The sequence below is a fragment of the Acanthisitta chloris genome, unplaced genomic scaffold (genome assembly GCF_000695815.1).
Source record: "Acanthisitta chloris isolate BGI_N310 unplaced genomic scaffold, ASM69581v1 scaffold9415, whole genome shotgun sequence".
NCBI classification, from domain to species: Eukaryota; Metazoa; Chordata; class Aves; order Passeriformes; family Acanthisittidae; genus Acanthisitta; species Acanthisitta chloris.
In genome coordinates this window covers 14,051-36,538 of record NW_008672105.1, presented here as the reverse complement: position 1 = coordinate 36,538, position 22,488 = coordinate 14,051, and the positions used below count along the sequence as shown (strand labels likewise).

General features: G+C 38.4%; 1 protein-coding gene across 1 annotated transcript in view; it reads right to left on the bottom strand.

Moving 5' to 3' along the window:
• Positions 1-6,511: 6,511 nt before the first annotated feature.
• The window catches only part of N4BP2 (NEDD4 binding protein 2), a 22,636-nt gene continuing 6,659 nt past the window's right edge, over positions 6,512-22,488 (bottom strand). The window contains exons 5-16 of the mRNA XM_009074392.1: positions 21,908-21,984; positions 20,009-20,164; positions 17,593-19,904; positions 16,130-16,215; positions 15,410-15,452; positions 14,162-14,406; positions 12,648-12,766; positions 11,175-11,313; positions 10,888-11,073; positions 9,384-9,552; positions 7,480-7,603; positions 6,512-6,769 (exon numbers count right to left, since the gene is read on the bottom strand). Of these exons, the coding sequence (XP_009072640.1) occupies positions 6,724-6,769; positions 7,480-7,603; positions 9,384-9,552; positions 10,888-11,073; positions 11,175-11,313; positions 12,648-12,766; positions 14,162-14,406; positions 15,410-15,452; positions 16,130-16,215; positions 17,593-19,904; positions 20,009-20,164; positions 21,908-21,984 (3,702 nt within the window). The 3' untranslated portion in view covers positions 6,512-6,723. The remainder of the gene's footprint in view (positions 6,770-7,479; positions 7,604-9,383; positions 9,553-10,887; positions 11,074-11,174; positions 11,314-12,647; positions 12,767-14,161; positions 14,407-15,409; positions 15,453-16,129; positions 16,216-17,592; positions 19,905-20,008; positions 20,165-21,907; positions 21,985-22,488) is intronic.

Genomic DNA, 22,488 nt, shown 5'->3' with positions numbered 1-22,488 from the left:
CTTTATCCTATAGTCCCCCTCAGTCCTTTCTGTTTGAGTTAAAGATCAGACAGCGTGACAGCACGAGGGTCTCAGGCCTCTGGTGGCACCAGGGATACGTGGCTGCCTTTTCCAGCCCCTGAAGTGGCAGGGATTGCAAAAGATCCATCGTGGAATAGATGCCAAAAGCCTCATTTGTTCACCAAAAGCTACCAGAACTGTAAGTCTTCCCCACCCCACAACCCCCCCCCAAAGTCTGCAACACAGTTTTTTTCTCAGTGAAGACAAAGATCTCTAGCATTCTTCAAGTATGAAAGCTACACAAATAAAGCTAAAAGAAAACCCCAAAGCTAAAAGAAAACCCCAAACTTGAACACGGTACAAAACAAGTTTGCTCACAGGATGTTGAGCCCTATCTGCTACATTTAATTCAAGACCTCTGAATGGTGTATGCCAGTGACAGTTTGTTTTGTGAGGCTGGTTTGGATGTATCAGCACTGATCTGCTGGAGTTGAGGGAAACAGGCACAGAAGTAGTGCCCCATCCATGCATGGTACCTTACTACATGGTCCTACAGCCCCTCAGGGTCTCTGGACACCTCTGCACTGCCCACTCACCATCAGGTTTTGCAGAATCCCTTCTAGTGTTTGCCATCCTCTCGATTCACTGCCATGCCCTTACTCTGTGCTACTATCCATCCTCTAACATCAAGCCTGTCATGCTGTAATAGGCCCTTCTTCTTCATCACAGCAGGTCTGGATCAGTAGCCAACCTTCCCCAAAGCTTTTTTGGGGCCTGTGCCTGCACCTGGCAACATGCTCCCTCAGATGTGGCCCATCCACATGCCTCCTTAGATCTTCCCCACATGATTCTTACAGTCTACAGGCTATCTCTGTGCTCTGTAAGCTCCCTAATCACCTCCCTGATGAATTTTCTATTGATGTGTGGGAGAGAAAGGCTACAGACCTGATTCAGCATCCCAAAGGCTCTCCAGCAGTCAGGGAATACCCAGGGCAGACTGGCCCAGGGGGTGGCCCATCCCAAAGGCTCTCCAGCAGTCAGGGCAGACTGGCCCAGGGGGTGGCAAAGACTCCTGGATCCTCTGAAGATCCCAACTGTCATTTTGGACAAACACAAGACCTGTTCACAGGAAAGTTTCTCTGAGCTGATCCTCAAAAGACTGTGCCTCCCAGGTCCATGTGGATCTCCTGTAGGCTATAGGAAAAAAGAAACTTTTAATGATGGCAACTAATGAGAAGCCACTTGCTATCCCAGCCAGGCCCTGTGGTGCAGAAAGTCAAGCAACATCAAGAAGGTCCCAACCCATGAGGGTCTTCAAGAAGACTGCCAGCAGCAACACCCACAGTGGCACAGGACTTCACCAAACAACACAATGTGTTTGTGTCAGTCTCTAAACAGACTGATCTGGCCAAACATCCAGACAACCAGCCTACAAAATCCAACACAGGTAAAGGAGAAACCCCAATATCATCATCTTCAAACCCAAGTGCAAAAATGAATGTGATTTGCCCATTATTAGCACAGAGATGCAAGTATATTTTGAAAACAAACTCTACCCCACCCATCTGTAAAGAAGAACAAAAAATACCTCACCAAAATAATACTCTGAATACAGTTATTCTCCTTCTGAGGAAGAAACAAACAGCACGTGATGTGTAATAAAATCCTCTAGTGCCTGTCACACAGAGTAACAACAGCTTTGGTAAGGTGCACAGTAAAAATTGCTGCCACCATCACTCTATGCCATTGGCAAGGGCACCACCTATTGTCGAGCTACCCAACGTGTTCCACCAGCAGCCACAAGATTTAATTAAATAATTTGAGCTGAAAATTTCTGTTTGCCTCAAGCAGTACTTCTATCTTACCACACTTGAATTTTCAGTCTTAAAGTTCAAATCATTTCCATAAGTAAGGACAGATGGAAATATTTCATTTCTTAAACAGGGAGGAAGTCTCTCAGAAATCCCCAGAGTGTCACTGAGGAGCAAAATCCCAGCTGGAAGCAAAGAGGAGCTCAGGACTATCCCAGAACTCAGGGGAAATAAGGGCATGACCTGAAACAGGAGCTGAATCAGGATGGACTGTTTTAGCAGGGGTAGGAGTTAAGCTGTGTCTCCTGCCTTCAGAGAGAAGATGAGGCCAGTAGTGGTATCTCCACTTTAAAACATCACAAACTGGACCTTGAGCCACGGTGCCAGAGCAGGGAGCCCTTTAAGTAAGGAGCACACAACCAACCAGGCATCCCCCAATGCTGTGCTCTAACTAACTGTGGCTCAGGATCATCCACGTCAGATTTAAACCAGGATCTGCCAAGCTGTCATGTTTTCCCAAAACCTGCTTTCCCTGCTCTTTTGAACAGCTTATGAGTTAGGGCTTTGCTGTGGAAATGCACAAACCTGACTTGTATCTGCAATCAATCCAAGCTCCCAGGCAATGAAGTTATAGCAGTGATTCTGCAGGAGTCAGCTTGGGTGGAAGTTAGATGTCCTCAAAGTGAGCTGATAAAACAGGCTGGACTCAAGCCAGCACTTTGGTCTTAGGTGTCTTTCCACACTTCTAGGACAATACACAGGAATATCTGCACCTGACCTGAACAGGGCAGGCTTGGGAAAAGCCAGGCACACTAGCTCTGAATCCACAATGGTCCAGTGATTGTGCTTCCTCAGGATCCAACCCACCACTGCCCCTGCCCTAAGGGTCATGCTAGGTGAGGTCTATCCAGACCTCTCTCCCCAAACTCTCATTGTTGCAGTGGCCAGACTGGCCTTTCCCCTGACATACACCACTGCCCTCACCCCCCACAAGTAAGCTAGGCTGCAACAGCATCTCCTCAGCTATGTCAGGACAAAAAAATCTGAAACCATGACCCTCATTTTCAGTAATGTGAGCATTCAGCTCCCACTTGCAATACTGAAATTCAGGCCACAAATCTGTTCCTTTTCACACCAGCAGATGGTTGTTTCATCTCCCTGCAGATGGTATCCTGAAGCCAAGGCAAGTGGCTTTCATGCAGAACTCTGAGTCTACTATTTGACAAAATTTGATACAAGCTTAAACACAGTTTCCCAAGGAAAGACAGAAAACCATACTTGTGGCAAAAGTCCTTTATTAAACTAGATTTTGTAAATTCCTTTTCACATTAGAAATTCTAAATGCAAATTACAAAACTATTTCAGTAAAAAAATGAACGTTATAGTTAACAGTAAAATTACAACTTTATACAAATAAAAAAAATCGGGTTTTATTTTAGTTTAAAAATAGAAATTTTTATCTTCCAATGTACTGGTCCTAACAGCTTTTACAACTGGTAGCTGCAATACTAGGTCTTTTCACATGCATATTCACATATTGTCATTTAATCCTCTGCACAGTTTATTTAGCTGGAGTAGAATAAACAGTTGGGCTTCAGTTGGGTCTGGGGTGCAGGGGTTGTACCACATGATATTAAAAGCAAAAGCCAAAGTCATTAACTATTGCCAAGGTATCCTGAAATATAAAACAAAACAACCCCAACCCAATCGTTTTTGCCCTCCTACTGTCACAATCAACTGAAATATGTTTTTCAACAGTCACATTCCTTAGGACAACTTTCTTCATTGCATCTCTGGCCTTTTTTTTTTTTTAACTGTAGGATTACTCATTAATGTTAGCACAAGCATTAATTTTGTATATTAAGAAATGTATAATTTTCCTAAATCAAAATTTGGGAAAACCATTGAACTGCTTTGTAAAAAAGACTCCAAAAGTCACGTATTAAAGGCTACCAGTCATCACAACCACATGCTGTTGAAGAACAGAATAAAAAGTGGTACACAAAATAGGTATTTGAACAGTTGCAAGTTGTTTCAGAGTGCTGGTGGCAATACTGCTAGCTGCTATTGCAATTAAAATATAAGATGATACAGAATTTACACAACACCTCAGGAATCTCACTGATGTAACCACAAAAGACATCAGAAAGCCTGGAACTTCTCAAATGTAACCTACTTTGAAATACCATTTTGAAACAATTACATTTCATAGAATTCATCCCAGAATACATTATAAAACCAGTCAGAGAAATACAAGAACTCCACTGGGGGTTTTTTTTCTGGAATATTGGCAAGTAGTTGAAGGTATGGAGATCCTTACTGATAAAACTCTACTTTCTTTCTCTCTGTGCACTGATCTCCTGCTCCATCCTGTATCCAGCTCAGCACAGCTTTTAAACACATGCTTGAAATCCTATTTGAGGTCCTATTTGCTCTGAGTTGGTGGAGCTGATAGAGGCTCTGTCGCTATTTTCGATAAAGCCAAGATTGGTTCTGCCTACGTTACAATTTTAAACTATCATTTTCCATCAAAGTTCAGCTTGTAGTCAAACAACTTATTTTAAGTGAATGATCAATCTATAACCAGACAGGGCATTTACTTTAGTGAACCTCAACTTGTACCCAAAAGGACAATGAAGAGAGGGAGAGAGAGAAGAACTCCAAATTGCTCTTTAGCTATGTACCTCTCTGCTAACTTTGACAGACTGGAGAAAACAAATTCTCCTGGTAACAGGTAGAGCTGAGGTTATCCCCTGAACATTTTTAACATATTTATTCAAACAGAACTAAGGGATAAAAAATAATATGGAAGGTCATTGAAGCTTGGCAGGAGCAGCTGCTTTTCTGAATAGCCCTAGCCCACTTCCAGAGACCATTGATGCACTTTTAATTCTTTAATCTCTTTTGTCCCCTTGATTTTGCATTTTTAGCTTGCAGTGGCAATTTTGAAAGAGGCTAAGGAAGTGGCGACTTCAAAAATACCCTCAAGCACATTGGTTACAGCATTTTCTGGGGAAGTGAGAGTCAAGCACAATCATCATCATCACTTGCTAAGGAAGAAGAAGGTAAAAAGCTGTGTTTCTCATCCCCGGGGTAAAGTTGTCAACTAGATTATGCTGAACAGATGGGCAAGACAACAACTTTTTCTGCTCGTCTTTTGAACTAGAATCTAAGTTATCTTTGTCCATGTATTCTATTCCTATTCTAGAAAGAGTCCCTTTGATTAAGTATCATTCAAGCTATTCTTCCACTTGAGATCACCATGAAAAGATCATTTCATCTGTTGAAGCATGACAAACTCATTTTTAAGTCTACCATGCATTACATTCACTGTGTATGTATTCCAGTAAATGTGGATATTCAGGAAACATCATGTCTTTCAGCTTGTCAGCAACTTATACAGACACATTTTCAAGTGAAACCTATTTCTGTGGGCAGCTTTTCTCACAGAAGTTCCTTGCTTATTAGTACTCATGCACACAAATGGCAGAACTTGCACACACATACGGATTCACAAACCAATTCCATTTGCATGTAGTTCCTGGATAAAATTTACTGAAAAAGTAGTTAAAAATTTTAAAAATCCTCCCATTAATCCTTAAGCTATTAATATTATTCCTAATACACACCTCACACCTGTTCTGAAAAAGCCTTACAACAAAAATTCATATGCCTTTCAAGATGCAAAGATGTAAATAAAAGGAGTAATGCACTCTAGAAGACATTTCTATTAAAAAAAAGTGTTCTGGTTGTTTACTGGAAACACTTGCCAAAGTATAGATGTCTGCATTTCATTTTGGAGGAGGTTTGTTCGGGGTTTTTTATGCTGTTTTGGTTTTTTTACACAGGTATTTCTAGATGCTGGTGAAACACCACCAAAACCAGAATAACTTTTGTTCTCCCAGACTTTTCAGTTAGGCAATTACTACTGCAGCATTAATATTCACTTTGATGTTAAAAATACACTTCACATGTCTCATGATCTTATTTTCTAAAAGGAAATCAGCAAACTTAATACATGAAGAATGAAGATGCCACTATTAGATACTTGTAAAGTGAAACAGTACTCAATTTGCTCCATTTAACAAGCCATAAGGGAAGAAACACTTTTAATCTAGTAGATGTTGACAAATGTAAGAGCATTTCTGCAAAATTACAGTATTAGCTATGTGTAAGAAGAGATGGAATGACAGCATTTTGTTTTTCCCTTTAATAGATCACCATAAATCTGCAGAATTGCCTTAGAGCTGGTCTTGATGCACAGTCCTCTATATGGAACCTCTATGAATACTGGGAGAAGGTCAGAATGGAATAAGGACAGTGGAACTGGCCAACCCATCACAATATATACACTAAAAAGATTTCAGACTTTTGAAGAAACCTGGAAATATTTAGCATTTAGCTGTAACTGGATTTGAAATATCAGTAGTTCTCCAGTAGTTTACCTCTCCTTTGCCCTCCTGAAGGGTTTAGCACAAGGTTCAGAATCACAAAATAGCTTTGTACAAGGTACTAAGTTTTAAAAGAATCCACAGCAATCAAAGCATGTGAGGGTCATAAGATACAGACTGGGTATGCTGAGAAGACAGTTATATTTTGAAATTGTACCTTAACTTCCCTTTAAAACATCATCTGTTTCTCAGCAAAATTATTAATCTGCATTTCTGAGACTTCAAATCCATTAAGTGTCTTCTTTTTGCAGGTTTAAAAAAGGATCCATTCCACACAAAATTTTTCTTGGAAACATACTGATAAAACCACTTGCTGCAAATTGAGACCACTTCTAATAAAATATCATCCTTTAAAACAGATTACAAAATACCAGTGCAGTTGTTCAAAACATGAGGCTTTTTTATGTAATCCAGCTGTAATCTGACACCTCAGTTTCCATAGTCCTCTTCTCCACAATGCCTCAATTCAGCATTACTTTCAGACAGCCTGGTTTTATTTCTGTGAACCTGTGAAACAAGAAAAATGAAGCTTCAACATGGAAGCTACGTGCAATGCCATCTCCTTCAATCCTCAAACATATGAGAGCACTAAGGTTCTCAGTCAAGTATTTGTGTGTGAGAGAGTCAGGAAATCATCATTATGTCCCCTGGATGTAGCAGTGAAGGAGGATTTTAGAGGGTCTGGAGACAGCAGAAAGATGAAGATTTAAGAAAAAGAAGCTGTCCAATTTTCTCAGTTATATTCATTCTGCTCCTCTATTCCTGCTCTCCTTTCATTCCCTTTTCCTTTCAGAATGGATTTTCACCCTTGCATTCTGTAGAAAGGAAGAAGGAAATGGGAAGTCTTTGCTATTTTGAGTCTCACCTTCACACATTTCTCTAAAGAAAAAGCAGCAAATACATTGATGCCAGCATAGACTTGCTAAATTGCTATCCCACATAAAATGAGTGCTAAAGCAAGTACTGGGGACCAATAAAAAGCAGGATTAACAACTTTTCACAGTAAAGATAGCAACCTTGAATGGAAATATGCAATCAGACTACAGCAGAGGAAAGGATCTAACATTTAACAGGTGCCCTGGCATTGGGAAACACCAGACTTGCCTTAACCTCTGTAGCTGTTTAACAGTATTCTAAAACTGCAATTTTCAGTTGGTTAAATGCGGGTTAAGAAAGAAAAAAAAAAAGTAGTATCAGTAACAAAAATCTAAACTCACCTGAAGTTGTGGCTTGTGAGGTATCTGATAGCTGCTGGTCTGATTCGAGCAACTCCTCCCTGGCTATGGCTTCCTCTTCCCGTGATGACACTGAGATAGGGTTTGCCCCCACTCTGCTGGTACTCTGCAACAGAGGAATGGCCACAGTTACACTTCTCCCTCAGCAGACACTTGACATTCAGTACAACCCTTCCATGCCTTCTTCTGAAAACTCTCACTAGAACTTTGCTTTCCCCTGCTGGCTATGCATATTTTATGTAAAAATAGCCATTCTTCCCCTCTTCAGAAAAAAAATATAGCCAAGCTTTTTAAATCTCGACTGCTTGCAATATGCATGTGGTGATCATCTCTAAATCCTTCTCGTTTCATAGCAGCTTTACTGTTTCCATCATCTAATCTTCACTTGGATTTGACATCCTGTGGTATAAATTCAAATTGCAAAATTAAAAGAGGTGGGTGTAATCTACTTAATTTTTAAGGGACATGTCTCCATTGTTTGATGTTTTATCTTAAATGAATGTGAATAAGAAATAACATTTTATTGAGAAAAGAAATTAAGAAGAAAATATAAACCCACAGTTTTTGACATTTAAGTCACACTTATTTGAACTATGCTGGAGCATAGAAATCAGCACATTCCATGAGCTTTATTAGGGCATCTAGCCCTGATAACAAAAGAAATTGTTCTCTTCCCAGAGACCACAGCAATCTAAATTGATGAAGAATTTGAAAAAGAGGAAAAAGAAAGCCAAGATTTGCCAGTTTGGAATTATCAGTTCACATGACATCCTTCCTCAAATACTTCCCTTCTCTTTCATAACTTGATTTAGGTTTTATATTAGTTTACTGTTAATTCTGCCAGCAAAAAGTTCCTGGTATTGATCCCTCTCCCACACATGTACACTGAAATGAACTTTTTCTATTTTAAGATGTAGGTGAATGGACTGAACAGGGAGCTCCTACTGTCAATTCCAGGATTCCTGATGTAAGTGTAGTTCTGGAAATTTAGCTCTAAAAAGCATTAGGTTACAGCTTAATTTATACAGATGTCATTATAGGAATAGCCCAAGATAATTCAATTTAATTATCTCTGATGCATATTGAAAGAAAAGCATTATCTAAAGCCCCACTGAACACTTTTGTTTATACTGTGTGGAGCAGCTGATTCAAAAATCAGGTTTGTGCAGAGGTACCTTGCATAGGATATACTGCTTATATAAGCATTCCAAGTGTGCCTCAATTTACAGGGTAAACTAGTAATGCAGAAAATGTATCTTTTTACAGCAAGAAGGCTCATGAAGTACTTGAATACTCCACTGGGAGATTAAAAAAAAAGAGCCCTCAAGCAAAACTGCACAAAATGACATTTCTGGAAGAGAAGTATTCTGATCTCAGGAGATCCTGCTGACAAACTGATACAGAACTTTCTGAAAGATAGCTCCAATCATGTAAAAGTGGAAGACAACATAATAATTGTGGCTAGAATTCCAACATAATGGTTTTTTGCTTAGAGATTAAAAAAAAACAACATAGTCCCGACAAAGCAATGCAAAGATAAGACAAATGTTTGCATTATCACCTCAATTAAAAATGGCAGGAAGGAAAGATCAAGGATTCAATAATTAAAAAAAAAAAAAAAAGATAAAGCAGAAGGAAGATTTACAAAGAATCATGGCAGGGGATGGGAAGGACAAGACAGAAAGCAATGAGAATCATTGTCATGTCAAAGAAAAACATTTCCATGGGGGTACTTTGAAAATAGGACAACACAAATTCCAGCTATTTTTAACATACATGTTAGTAAATTACATTCCTTCCTTCTAATATTGCCATGTACCATGATTTCTTAGTAGAAAATTAGGAGAATCATTTTTCAGGGGCAAGAATTATTACCTTAACCCTACCTTCACTTTTTTCCTGCAGCACTCTGGACAACTGATTCACAGCCTCATCCACGTGGAGACCATGCAGATCCAACACGTTCATAGGCAGCAAGGAAGAATTTACTCTCTCAAAGATTTGCACAGCAGCAGCATGGTTGGCTTCTTTCATCTTCTGCTCATGAAGGTGACTCTGTTCATAAACACAGCAACTATTACACACTGAGACATAATCTGAGCCTCACACTGGTCGCTGGTTTCAAAATGACAGGACTGACAGGGTGGCTTTTAGCTCAGTTTGAAGCAGTAGAATTTATTATCAGAATAGAACTTCTGCAAGAGTCTCAGTGAGACCTACTCACAAGGAGATTTCATGAAATCTGTTCCTAAGTACTCAAAGCTGGCACAAAGAAGGAATTACAACAAAAGCCTTACAAGGGAAAATAAAAACCAAACAGAAAAGGCATAAAACCATAAGGTCTTTACATAGCTAAAAAGTTAAATCTAAAACTCAGCATGAAGTGTATTTTCCTAACAACAGATTTTCACTTTCTGCAAGCATTTGGCTAAAATTGTAATGAAACAGTGTCACAGAAACTGCTCAACAGCTAAGGAAAAACCTGCTGACTGTTATAGTTGAGGTTAATTGTTCTGAATGCAATCTTAAATTTCAGACAAGCCAAGGGTAAAACACGTTTTTTAAACAGTTGCCTGTTATTTCTCCTAATCCTTTTGACAGATCTTTTATGATTGACAAGGTCAATACAGTCCCCATGGGAATGAGGGGTGAGAAACAATACAGTTGGTCACCTTACAGAGTGAACAAGTATCAACAACTTCCCATGAACCTTGCAGTGATAATATCTGAGAGATTGAAGCAACAAATTATGTCCTTGAAGATCTACAGGCACAGTCTGAAAAGGAATGGAAGACTTAACTCCAGGTGTTGGACTGACACAGGCTCTGGAGAACAAAGTAACAGTTGGTCTTACACTTCCTTAAAATGGATCATCTGAAGTGTATTAATGTCAGACCTGAGACACCAGCTCCATCACTCTTTCTTCCAGAGGATTCCCAAGACAAAGACCACCAAGCATGAAGTATTTTTCATTAAGAAAGGTGGCTTAGTTGGTCTCTATATTACCTAAGTATAAAATAAATTTCCAGATCATATTTGTCCTTATAACTAAGGACAAGAGTAAGACAGGACTTGAAATTAGATTTCTATTTAAAATCGTGCAGACCTTTGTTTAGAATCTCTTAAAATGTGAAGAATGTATGAACAAAGAACATAAGAAGTTCATTTTAAAGACTGATAATCAGCATTTCCTACATGCACAGTAACAATCTAAACATTTAGAGTGATATGTTACGCCAATTGCGTGAAAGCTTTTTTAACAAGCAAATTCAAGTTTATGGAATTTTTATTTCTCAGCTCTACTAGGCACAGTGGTTTTTCTTATAATTTTCAGTTCGGTATTTAAGTACCTCCCTAAATTCAGACCAAAAGCACAGTATTTGTGTTTACCTGATGTGCATAAAATGCTGCCACAGGCTTCATACCCATGCGATAGGCCTCCCCAGCCTTTTTCAAACATTCCTGTTTCTTTTGCTGGTGACAAAAAGCTTCTGCTCTTAAATCATCATACTGTGGATACTCAAAGTCTTGAAATACTTCACTCAAAGCATCATCCTCTTCCTTATTTTTTTTTGCCTGTAGGGATTCAGAGTGTTGAAGCTAAGTATGCACTGGAGGGTGTTTAACATATCCAAAGCTATGTTTGTAACTGCTATTTAAAAAGAAAAAAAAAATACCTTCTTCTCCCGGTTCTTTGCAGCACTGTAGGAAGAAACAACATCGCTTTGCTGAACACTTTCTTGAGCTACAACTGTTTTTACGGGATCTGCCTCCAGAACACAGTTCAGAAACTGTTCAGTTTGCTCTAAAGAGTAGCTGCGAAGGATAAGTAAAATCAGTGATGCTGATTACATTATTACATTATTAATGAATACATTAATAGCTGCTACATTTATCAAAATGCATGTTACAAACCCTGATATTGTTACAGAAATAGATTACAATGGCAATAAAGCACTGGAATGGAATATTCCACCTTACTGCAAAAAGGGTTGCAGACTCCCTGTAGTGCATTACTGGCATCCACACACATACAGCCTTGGCTGATTGAAACCTAACTGAGGGGCACTTGAATATTAAAGTAAATTGCATCCTATCTTAATCAGAGAGACATTAGTAAACACTGCTTTCTGGGCTGGATAAGATACTTCATCTTAAATCTTCTCGGGTCAGGGCTAGCTAGTACAAACTAATTTAAAACTAGCTCAGTTTTCTGAAACCATTATGAAGGAAAATACTTGTATTTTTAGTCAGGCTTTGTTATTAAATTTAATTAACATCAGTTACCATCAGATTTCTAATAAGCCCCTTTTCTTCTTTATTCTTCCTGTTCTTCAGTAAGCTAACAAGAGACTGATCAAAAGTAAAGATTGATTTTTAGGAAAGGCAACACTATGAAAGGAACTTAGAATTTGAAAAACAAGAGATGGTAAAATGCTTGAGTTATAGAGATGGAGGAAGGACATATTTTAAACAGGAAAGATTTTTCTAACAACCTGGACAAGCAGAATGACTGATAAGTAGTATGTAAACCCATATGTAGAGACAGACATTCAAATGGCCAAGGATGAAAAAAGACATTTCTCTCAAAAACAAAGTTCAGTTTTCAGAAACTTGGATTTAAGAAGGTAGACACATACCCCAGAAATATAATGCAGAAGAGAGAAAGAGAATGTCACCAGGAAGAGATGGAGATGGCTCATTCCTTCAGAGCTGCTGTAGTAACCAGGAAAGTACTCACAGTTAACATCAGGTGAAGGTAGTTTTCCTCTTGGGTGGATGCCATTTTCCATCAACCTATTATTACCACACCCAATAATTTCTCCCACTTGATTTTAAACCTGAGCTCTAGAGCAAATACACAGTTCCACTGACAGTCAGTGGTCAATAGCCAGAGAAATTCTTCTCCCAGTGAGAAAAACTGCCTATTCCCTCCCCCCAAAAGAAACAAGCCTACACATAGAGGTTTTATGCCCTTTTTACCTTTAAGACCAGCTAGCTTGCCTTTATTTAGATTAACAAAAAGAGTGCTACTTTGGAAAAAGTCATTTTTTAACAGTATCTTAACTCTTAATATTTAAGACAGTAACTCTGTACTGTAGAATTGCTACTGAGTACCATTTTTAGAAAGAACCATAAAGATTTCTTACTTGTTGTCCTTGAAGACATCCATTAAGAAATTCTGATTAATAGTTGGAAACATCTCAAAAAGTTGCTTCTCCTTTAGCTTAGCAGCACAGTCTTTTCTAGCCTTAGAAGGAACACGATTCTACGCAGAAGACCAAAGAAAAATATTACAAGTTCTTGATTAGAACAAAATGTAGTAACAGCAGAGCCAATCCAAGTTTACTTTGTTAAGATATAAAAATTTATTTACTCAGTTGGTATGTGCCCACAGCAAAGACAACATGCCAATGTCAGCCTGCCACACTGAGCAGCATAAGGTAAGAACTGGTGAGTTATATTATACACCACTGCAGGACTCTGCAGTCATTTCAAATAATGCAGCTGGAGCTCCCTCAAAACTAGGACAAAGCAAAAGGAGGATTTTTTTAGGAGTAATTTAAGTTTTGGAATTTATTCCCTGATAGTCTATCTAATCCAGTTTTAAGTTTGTGCAAAGTCCAACTCTCTTCTCTATCCTGAGGGCCTGGGGTTGAAATGACATTTGATTATTAAGCAGCATAAACAACTTGGTTTGGTGTATCTGAAGCTGTACTGTAATAAATATTCTTATTTGTGAAGTCATCTGAGAAGATGACATAATTATAGACCAGAATAAATCGGACTGATCGTTCCAATATTCAGATTTTAAAAAAAGAAAAAAAAAAAGTCAAAACAAAGCCAAGCTCCACAAATCCAAACTGAAAAGGAAACTGAGGACACGACAGTTGTTATTATCAGTAGGCCACATACATGCAGTTCAAAAGAAAGAATCCACAAGACATTTTTCAAAGTACAGGCTAATCCATCCAACTTTCTATACCAGTTCAAAGCTCCTCTTTTTTAGGCCGGCTGCTTCTCAGAGACAATTACAAACCCAAACAGCAGCAGAGGGCACTATTAGGCACAAACAGGCAGGGTGTGGGAACTGCGTGGAAAATAAAGAACTAGCAAAAATCTATTAAAAATGTACTATTTTCTGACAAGTGGGTACAGAAACTTCTTTGAGATTAACCTCAAGTACTTATTTTAATGTCTCATCTGTTAGGAATGTTGTGGGTTCTCCTTACAAAAATGTATTAAAACCAATTCAATGCACTTCCAAACAAACAAGGCACGGAGCCAGTTAAGAACATTTTTTTTCTATATTGCTTTCACAATAAAAAGCATGGGAAACCAAACTGATCTTTGACTTCAGGCGAGCAATCAAAAAACCAATTCAACCAAACACAAATGCTAACCTGTACAGTGAAATGCACCATGATCTGTGTGTGAAACAATCAGAAGGTTACAATCTTAATGAGACTGTATTTTTCAAACAGAAACACCTACCACAAGCAGATTCTCATATCACAGTAACCAACAACACTAATTGGCATGCATTTGTCTCACAAATTCAGGCTGTAATCAGCAGCACAAAGATGAGTCACCAACTAAGACATATTCTGGTTCATTAATAGTAATGAATCTAAACCACATGAAAAAATGGTGCTATCCATACCAGATCCTGTTTCTGCTGCATAGCTATTTCTTCGGAAATTATTTGCCTGAGAGAAACTTTCTGAATCTGAGCATTCCAGTGATCCATAAAAGGAAAAATGTCTGATGTTGCTGGGTTTTTTGACTGTATGTCATTAGATGAGCCTGAAGCCCAGCTCATTTTTTTCTTCTGTATGTTACTGTCTGCATTCTGAGACAACAGCATTTCTGAGTCATCTGTATCTATCTGCTGAATCACAGTAGGACCTTCAAAAGCAATAAAAATGAGGTGAGAAATAAACCACTTATTAGTATATATATACACACAAGCAATGCCAAAATAATTAAGACAAGTTTTTCAACCTGAGTGGTTTGAGTTTTGTTAAAACAAGATTATTAATGCTAGAACAGAAAGCAACACATTGTTTTCACCTCCCTTGCTTCCATTTTTCGAAGCCTGCCTGATTATCCTTATCTATTTTGTGAAACAAAAGCAACACCATCAGACTTCCTCCCCAGGTTATCAAGTGCAACAGACATTTACAGCTGTAAACTACTTTGCTGAAGTGTGTGGGGAGTTTATCTGCTTTTATAAGCAAATCATTGACTCATGTTTTTACAAGTTTATCTGCCTTTCTTCTGCAGCTTAAGGACAGTTGCTGAACAATTTGGTTTTACACTCCTAGGAGTTAATGGTAAGAGCACTGTTTGCTCATCAAGTGGAGAGTTTGCACCCAGGTGCCATGCCAGAGTAGTGGGGTTCTGCTGGAGGGGACATTTCTTCTGGGAGCTGAATGAAGACTGGACTACCAGAGATGTTAACACATTTTGAACAAGGCATACAACTTCCCCTACAATCATCTCTGATAAGAACAACATGCTCTCGAACTCCCTCCCTCACCTGCAGAAATCTTACCCTGCTAGTAATTCTCTGGCTGCACCTTTTCTTGCTCAGAGGTTAGAGAAGTCCTATCAAACAGCCATCTCATTCAGCCAGAGCTCCTTTTGAAGTTCTCTGAATTACACAAAATGATAGGCTTTTTGCTTACATCTACCTGGTACTAGGAATTCTGCTACAGTCAACTTCTCTCTCTTCCCTCATACCTCTGTAAGAGAATGGTAATTGGATCTGAGAGCAATAAAATTTAGCTTAATAAATAAATCCATCCTTTTTCAACAGACAGAATATTTGCAACCTTACTGAAGCTGCAAAGAATTAAATGTTTTTATAATGAGAATTAAGTATTTTTTACAAAAATGCACAACATACCTTCTGCAGACAACCTCCACGATTCATCTCTCCTCTGACGTTTCTAAATAAAAATAGCAAAATCATGAACATTTTAAGTCATAAATTTTACAGCAAAAGTTCACAAGCGTTAGTTTCTAAGTGAACCAGCTTCAAAATAAGGTTGCACGGTATTTCTCAAAGATTCAGTATTTTAAGGACACATTTAAGAAAAATCATTATGAAGTGAAATTCATAAGTTAGAAATGTCTTCCTGAAACACATCAAACTAGAGCAACAAGCCCCACTGCTGAGACATAATTCTGCCAAAAAAGCATTCCAAGTTTCATAAAGCTATGAAGGAACAGAGGTTAGAGAACTCATCTCAATTAATGCACGTGGAGATGTTTTACATAGAGATTAACTCATAAAAGAAGTCTTACATGTCAAAAAAACAATAATGACTTTTGGCCAGTGGAATTTTTGATCAATCTCGTAGTGAAATTGTGCATTATGATCCTTCTTTTTTAAGAATCTTGGTTTTGTGATGAGGCACTTATGACATTCCTAAAACTGTCTTTCCATAGCTCTGATGATTATGACATACTGATACACTCCACATATTTTACAAACTACTATATTTTATCATTGTTCTTGCAAAGACACTTATCTATTACACATTTAGACCAAGACATATGGAGACAAGTGGTCTGACAAAGCTCAAGTGTGCCATACTGTATCATAAGCAAGAAATCTACTAACCAGAATAGATTCTTTCCATTTTTCATGAATCTCTTTTGCCAAATTCAGATCAATATGAACCACACAATCCTCAACAGTTAGCGATCCTTATGGAATAAAGAAAATAGATTCATTAAAACATTCTATAAAAACTTTCCTAAGCAATTAAAGTACAGTAGCCTAGACTTATAAATTTTAATCCTGGAGATTCTGCATAAATTGCCATGCCTAAAAAAAGCTTCAGCAACTGCCAAGTTCAACAAAAAAAATAAAGCATTCCACAGAAATTGTTATCTGGTGTTCAAAAACTCAGAGAGGGTAGGAAAAAAACAAGTTAACATTACTTATATATTGTTGAAATATTAGTACCTGAACAACTACATTTTTCCTCCTTTTTTTTTTCCAGTTTTCTAGCAGAACCTTCTTTCAGAAAGCCATTGTTAACTTACAAGAACAGCTTCATTAGTAAAACTGATTCTCCCTATTCCATTGCAGTCCACATGGCAACTGCTTTTATGTACCACAACATTCCCACCACAGCCCAACAGCAGGCACATCCCTCCTTTCAAACACACAATCTCAGAGGCAAACCCCCAACTACCCCCTCCAGATCTATAGGAAATGGCAGGAATTACCATGGTATCATAATGATACATCTTTTCCCTGAAAGATCTTTCTGATACCATTTGTCGCCCTTTCAAAAATAAAAAAGTAAGAAGTACATATATTGGAAATAAAAATGCAGTGGATATTTCAGACACAATAAAATACTTTCCTGCTATAAAAAACAAACTTTTTTTTTTTTAGGAGCTAGGCATGGAAGGCAAAGAAGCCAGCAGTCAAACCCACCAATAAATCAGGTATCCAGGGTTTCACACCAAGGATTCAGGATAAAAGAGAGGAAAAAAATGGGAAAAAAAAAAAAGGAGAAATCAACCAAGCTGTATATTCCTTGTATTTTCTTTCATTTTCCACCAGTCTTTAACTTTTGTGATATGCATTCAAGCTACTTATGGCTTCCTTAATCATAACCTCTCCACAGACTAGTCTGTTTTCATCTTCTAAGTATAGTCACACTTCATATTATGTCTAACCATTGATCTTCTCCTTCCCCAACTTAAATGATGCCTCAAGCTTTCTCTTTTTATTTCCCCAATCTGCCAAAATTTGCATATTCCTCATCATCTCAATATCTCTTCAGAGTTTGAATATAGGCTCAAAGACCTGGTGCTCAAAATGCAAATAAACCAATGTATTTTCTTATTATTTAAAAATACGTGCATATACAAAAAGATACAGGCAGAAGGTAGCACTACAGCATTTATATTTTATGCCATGCTTAGTTCAGTTCTGGTTTTGGATTAACAACAGCAAACAGTACCACGAGAAATTGTGCAAACCTATTCCCTAAAAATCAAGCACAAAGGGAAAAAACCAAACTGAGGGTTTTTTTCATAAAACCAGGGATATAATTATGTCCATACCTGCATCAATGCCAACAGGCCCAAATATCTCTTTCAGCTGGAGTGCCAGTTCAGGTGGTAGTGTTAGTTCTAGGCAATCTATACTGAAGGCTGAATTTGATGCAGGGCTTTGTCTCTTGGCTTTAGCTGCAGTCCAGCTTGGAGCTTCAGTTTCTTCTTTCCCACATACCTCCCTGGAACTCTCCTGGGCTTCTTTATCCATCTCCAGTTCTTTATCACTCCTAGGACCGACCAGATGTGCATGATCCATTTCCAGTAACGAAGCAGTGGCACTGGCATTCCTTGCATTGCTTTCTGAAGGGTTACTGTCACTTTCATTATTTAATTCACATTTCAAACTGGTAGAATTCGTGCTAGGACCGTGAGGCAAAGTCATGGGTGTACACAAACCTGCATCAAGTTGTGAAAGTGATGCCTTATCTGTAATTTCTTCAACAGGACTTTCAGACTCCACCTTCTGCTCTCCTGAAACAGACAGCTCAATGACACCTGCTGCTGAGCTGCCTGTGGCAGTTCTAGGGGCTGTGTCCCCACAATTTTTCAGTTCCACTGAATCATTCAGTGAGGCAGCAGTGAACAAATCAGACACATCAGCACCTGTCACAGTTGCCTTGGTAGCCCTGTTTTCTGCAACACTAAGTGATGAGTTCTTGTCTTCTGAAGCCTCAGAGGTATCACCAGCCCCAATTATTTGTGACATTTGTTCGCACTCTTTGAGATTCTCATCATAGTTTGTACTTGCCTTGAAATCAAGGTCTGTGACAACTGGCTCAGCTCCTCTTACCTGAAAGCATTCAGTATCAACAGCTCTGCATAACTTTTCATCAGAGTCTAACAGCAAACCTGTAGCCCAGTCTATGTCTTTGTTACATCTTTCATACAGATCCTTCAGAGCTTCAAATGAAACAGCCTCAAAGAGCTTACACAGAGTATCTAGCTTTTCAGAGTCATCAATATTGATAAGTTCACTTTCTTCCACAAACGTACTTTTATCATACGTAACTCGATAGGGTATTTTTTCCTGAGACTCTGAGGCATTATCTATATCTTTAGGTTTGAAACCATCTAGTCTGCCATGCAATACTTTGGTAGTCTCAGGGTAAAGCATTTTCTTTTCTAATCTCCACAGGAGAGCAAAGTCCTGTGATTCAGTCTGTGAATAACTGCTTTTTTGTCTAGATAAGCAAGTTTCCTGTTTCTCTTCTGCTGCCTTAAGGTTAGACAAACGGTCCTCTTCTTTGGGATGGGGCAAACTGTTGTTTGTAAAAGTGAGGGCTAATTTGTGATGTTTCCTTGTTCTCTTATTTTGCTGGTTTTTTTCCTCACTTACAGTTTCACTATTCACTATTTCATCTTGGTGCATAGGCAAACTCTTTATATCTGGTTGCTCCTCAGTGTCCACAGGTGTCTCACAAAGCACCTCTACAGTCTCAGGAGCATTTATACTCGTGTCACCTTCAGCATTTCTACCTTCATCAGACTGATTTAAATCTGTCTTTCTCATTCTCCTTGACCTTTGTTGTCTCTGTTCCAATGAGGGTGATACAGGCCAATGTCCCATCATTTGCAGTTCTGGTGCAACTCTGTCTGAACTAACAGAGACCAGATTTTCTTCCTCCTGTCCCTTCTCAACAGCACCTGTCTCAGGCAGGCCCACTTGCTCTTTATCTATCTCAGGATGCTGCTGACTGGGAGTTTTGCCTTCCTTATCACAGTTCAGAGGAGATTTTTCTAGTCTTCTAGATCTTTTGACTCTCTGTCCCATTGTTTGTTCTACAGGCCAGTCACCCAGAAAGTTTAGCAGTTCTGTTTTTCCTGATGTGTCAATAGCTGAACTGCTTGGTTCCCCTGTGACACCACTTTGTGTTGATTCTGGCTCTGTACATGTTTTGCCTGATTGTTCAACTGCAGTTTGAACTTCGAGAATGTTGTTATCACTGTGTTCCTCAACTACTTCTGTAAGCAACTTCACAGTCTCTTCAGTTGTGATCACATCAACCTCATCCATTTCAGATTCAGTATTTTTCTCTATTTTTTCTCCCTTTTCTTCTTTCTTTTCCAAGGGCAGTTCTTTTTCAATGCAATCTGATGAATAAACATCCAAGTCATCTTGAACAGTACTGTCCTCAGAATTGTGTTTCACTGAGTTATTTTCCATTTCTTTTTCCTCTTTGTGAAAATGTTCAGGATCACAGCTACTTTCTAAGGTTACAGAAATACCAGAAGTTTTATCAACTTCAGCTGATTCAAGAGGCTTCACATCAGAAGCAAAAGGTTCTTCTTCCTTTATATCAGAATGGGCCTCTCTCTTTCTGAAAGACAAATTGGAATGAAGATAAGCCCATTTCAAACCTTTTAAAAAGTCTGAATTTTTAGCCTTTTGTTTGAAGCTACAAAGCTAGTGAAAGAATCTAACCTGTGGCTTTCCTCCTGATGAGGATTTTCACTCCAACCAGCTGCTTCTGATTTGTCTGGGACTGAAGAATTCAGTATGGATCTAACAGTAAGGCAGCGTTCGTATCGCTCCAACATTCTTTTGATCTTTTCTTTAGATATACCGTGAATGTTTCGCCTAGGAATTACAAGAAAAAAAAAGAAACAAACTATTTCACATTTGTGTATTACAATGACAGAAGAGAATAACAAATTTACAGCAAGACTAACCAAAGAATTCATGGGTCAAGAGCAAAAACTGTGAAACACAAGTTCTTCCTGTATCAGTGCATTAAGGCATTCCAAACAGGATATCTCAGACAAACTCCTGCTCCACTTGATTTCTTCATCACACCTTGTGTCCCTGTACTGCAATGGGATGTTCTGCACAATACTCAAATCTAAATCTGTATCAATAATGCATCCCCAAATAAGTTTCAGAAACACACCATACGGGATCCTGGCAGTGATGCAGGATATCAAACTGAGTACAGAAGATTTCTGAATTCAGCCTTCTTTCTCTGGTTTTGCTAAACTAAGAACTTCTAGAGCAAAACCTATTCACCTTTTATTTTGAACACCCTTTGGCTAAAATTTTTCACTAACTCTGTCAAACACCCACTAGCACTGTGCTCTGCAGCAGTTCCACCTGGAACTACTGAATCCTGCCAAGGATGGCAAAGCAGAAATTGAAGATAAACTTTTTCTCCTGTAAGTTCTGTTTTAAAAAAGAAAATAATCTTTCTTACCTCACATAAAAAGTGGCCAACTTTCAGCTAAGTATGCAAATTCAGATGACAACAGATACTATCAAATCACCAAATAACTTAAACTGAAAGGCACCTCTGTAGGTCATATACTTCAATCTCCTACTCAGAGAAGGTACAGCTAGATCAGGTTGCCCAAAGCTTTGTAATATCAAATTCTGAATATCCCAAATGACTGATAGTCTACAAACTCTCTGGGCAAACTCTTTCAGTACCTAACTACCTTCAAAGTAAGTTTAGGTATTTTCTTTATGCAATCCATATTTCTGAAGTTCCAACTTGATGTTTGTTTTGTCCTATCCCTGTACAATTCTTGTTAGTCTTCTATATGACTTTGCAAAAGGTAGCTGAGAACAACAATATGCTCCTTCTGTTATATTGTCTTCTTAAGGCTGAATAAACTACTCTTGCTCAGTTCAGCATCATCTGCAAATTTGCTAAGAGTGCACTCTGTCCCAGTATCCAAGTCATAAACTGGACATTAAGTAGTTGCATGTCCTAGTATTCATCCCAGAGGGACATCAGCCTTCATCTTGGTCTTTGGACACTGTTCATACCATTTAAGCCTGGCACCAAACCGATTTTCCAGCTATCTTATTTAAATGGGGTTTGTGTTTTACCTGTTTCAGCTCTAAGTAATAGAAGGTCCTGCTAAAGAAGAGTTGAGCAACAATGGTGATGCACAGGGGTTTGTCCCTCTCAGGCCATGAGGTGTTGATTGCCTTAAACTCAGTGACAGCAGAAACATTTCAAATAAGGCAACAGAGCAGTTGGATGCAAAACCAGCCCCAACCTGACATAACTTCTGCAGCCTCAGGAACCCAAAGGAGCAGTCACAGTACCATAAATGCAGAGAACTGTAATAATGAAAACATCACATAATATCTATTGCTCACACTATCTTCTGCATGTAGTTAAGTCTAAAGTGATAAAAAAAAATCTTATAATACATACAAAATACCACAAAAGTTAGTATCTTATAAAAAGTATTTATTATCACAAAAATTTTGACTGCTTCACTACTCCCTGAACTAAGTGATACCTTTTTAAAAATCACAGTTTATAGACTGTGAAAGATATACTGTCTAATATCATGTTTTCCTTTACAGTCTTACCTTTCAAGTTCTTTTGGTTTAAACTTCCACCAAGTATCTGGTTCTCGGAACATTACTTTGTATTTGAACTGCTGAGCCTGAATAAAACAGAACAACCCACATCACCCATTTCTTATTTCTATGACAAAGCACACAATATGCATAGCTTGCTTCCTCAAAGCTGGTTTTTTTGTATTTTTGATACCTATTAAACATTTGGAATAACAGTTTTGTTCAGTGTTTCACTTCTGTTTAGATAAATGGAGATTTAAAAAAACACATGTATGCATCTCTTACTGTAAAATTAAATGTGCCATGATGTGTCTTTTCTGAGAAAAGGCTGCAGAACATCTCCTTTTTGAAGATACTCATGCAGATGTCTACGTAGCCCCTCCAAGATAGAGAAAAGCTCACTGCTTACTTTCAGAGCTGACCACATGTGAACCAGCTCCAAAACAAACAAATCAGTCACATTAACACAGCTATTGTGGACAGCCTTCCTGCCATATGGGAAACTTGAGCAAGCTGCAAGTAAATGGTTCCTATATGGTCTACTCTTATCATGACAGAAAAGGAGCCTAAAGACTCATCAGGAGAAACAC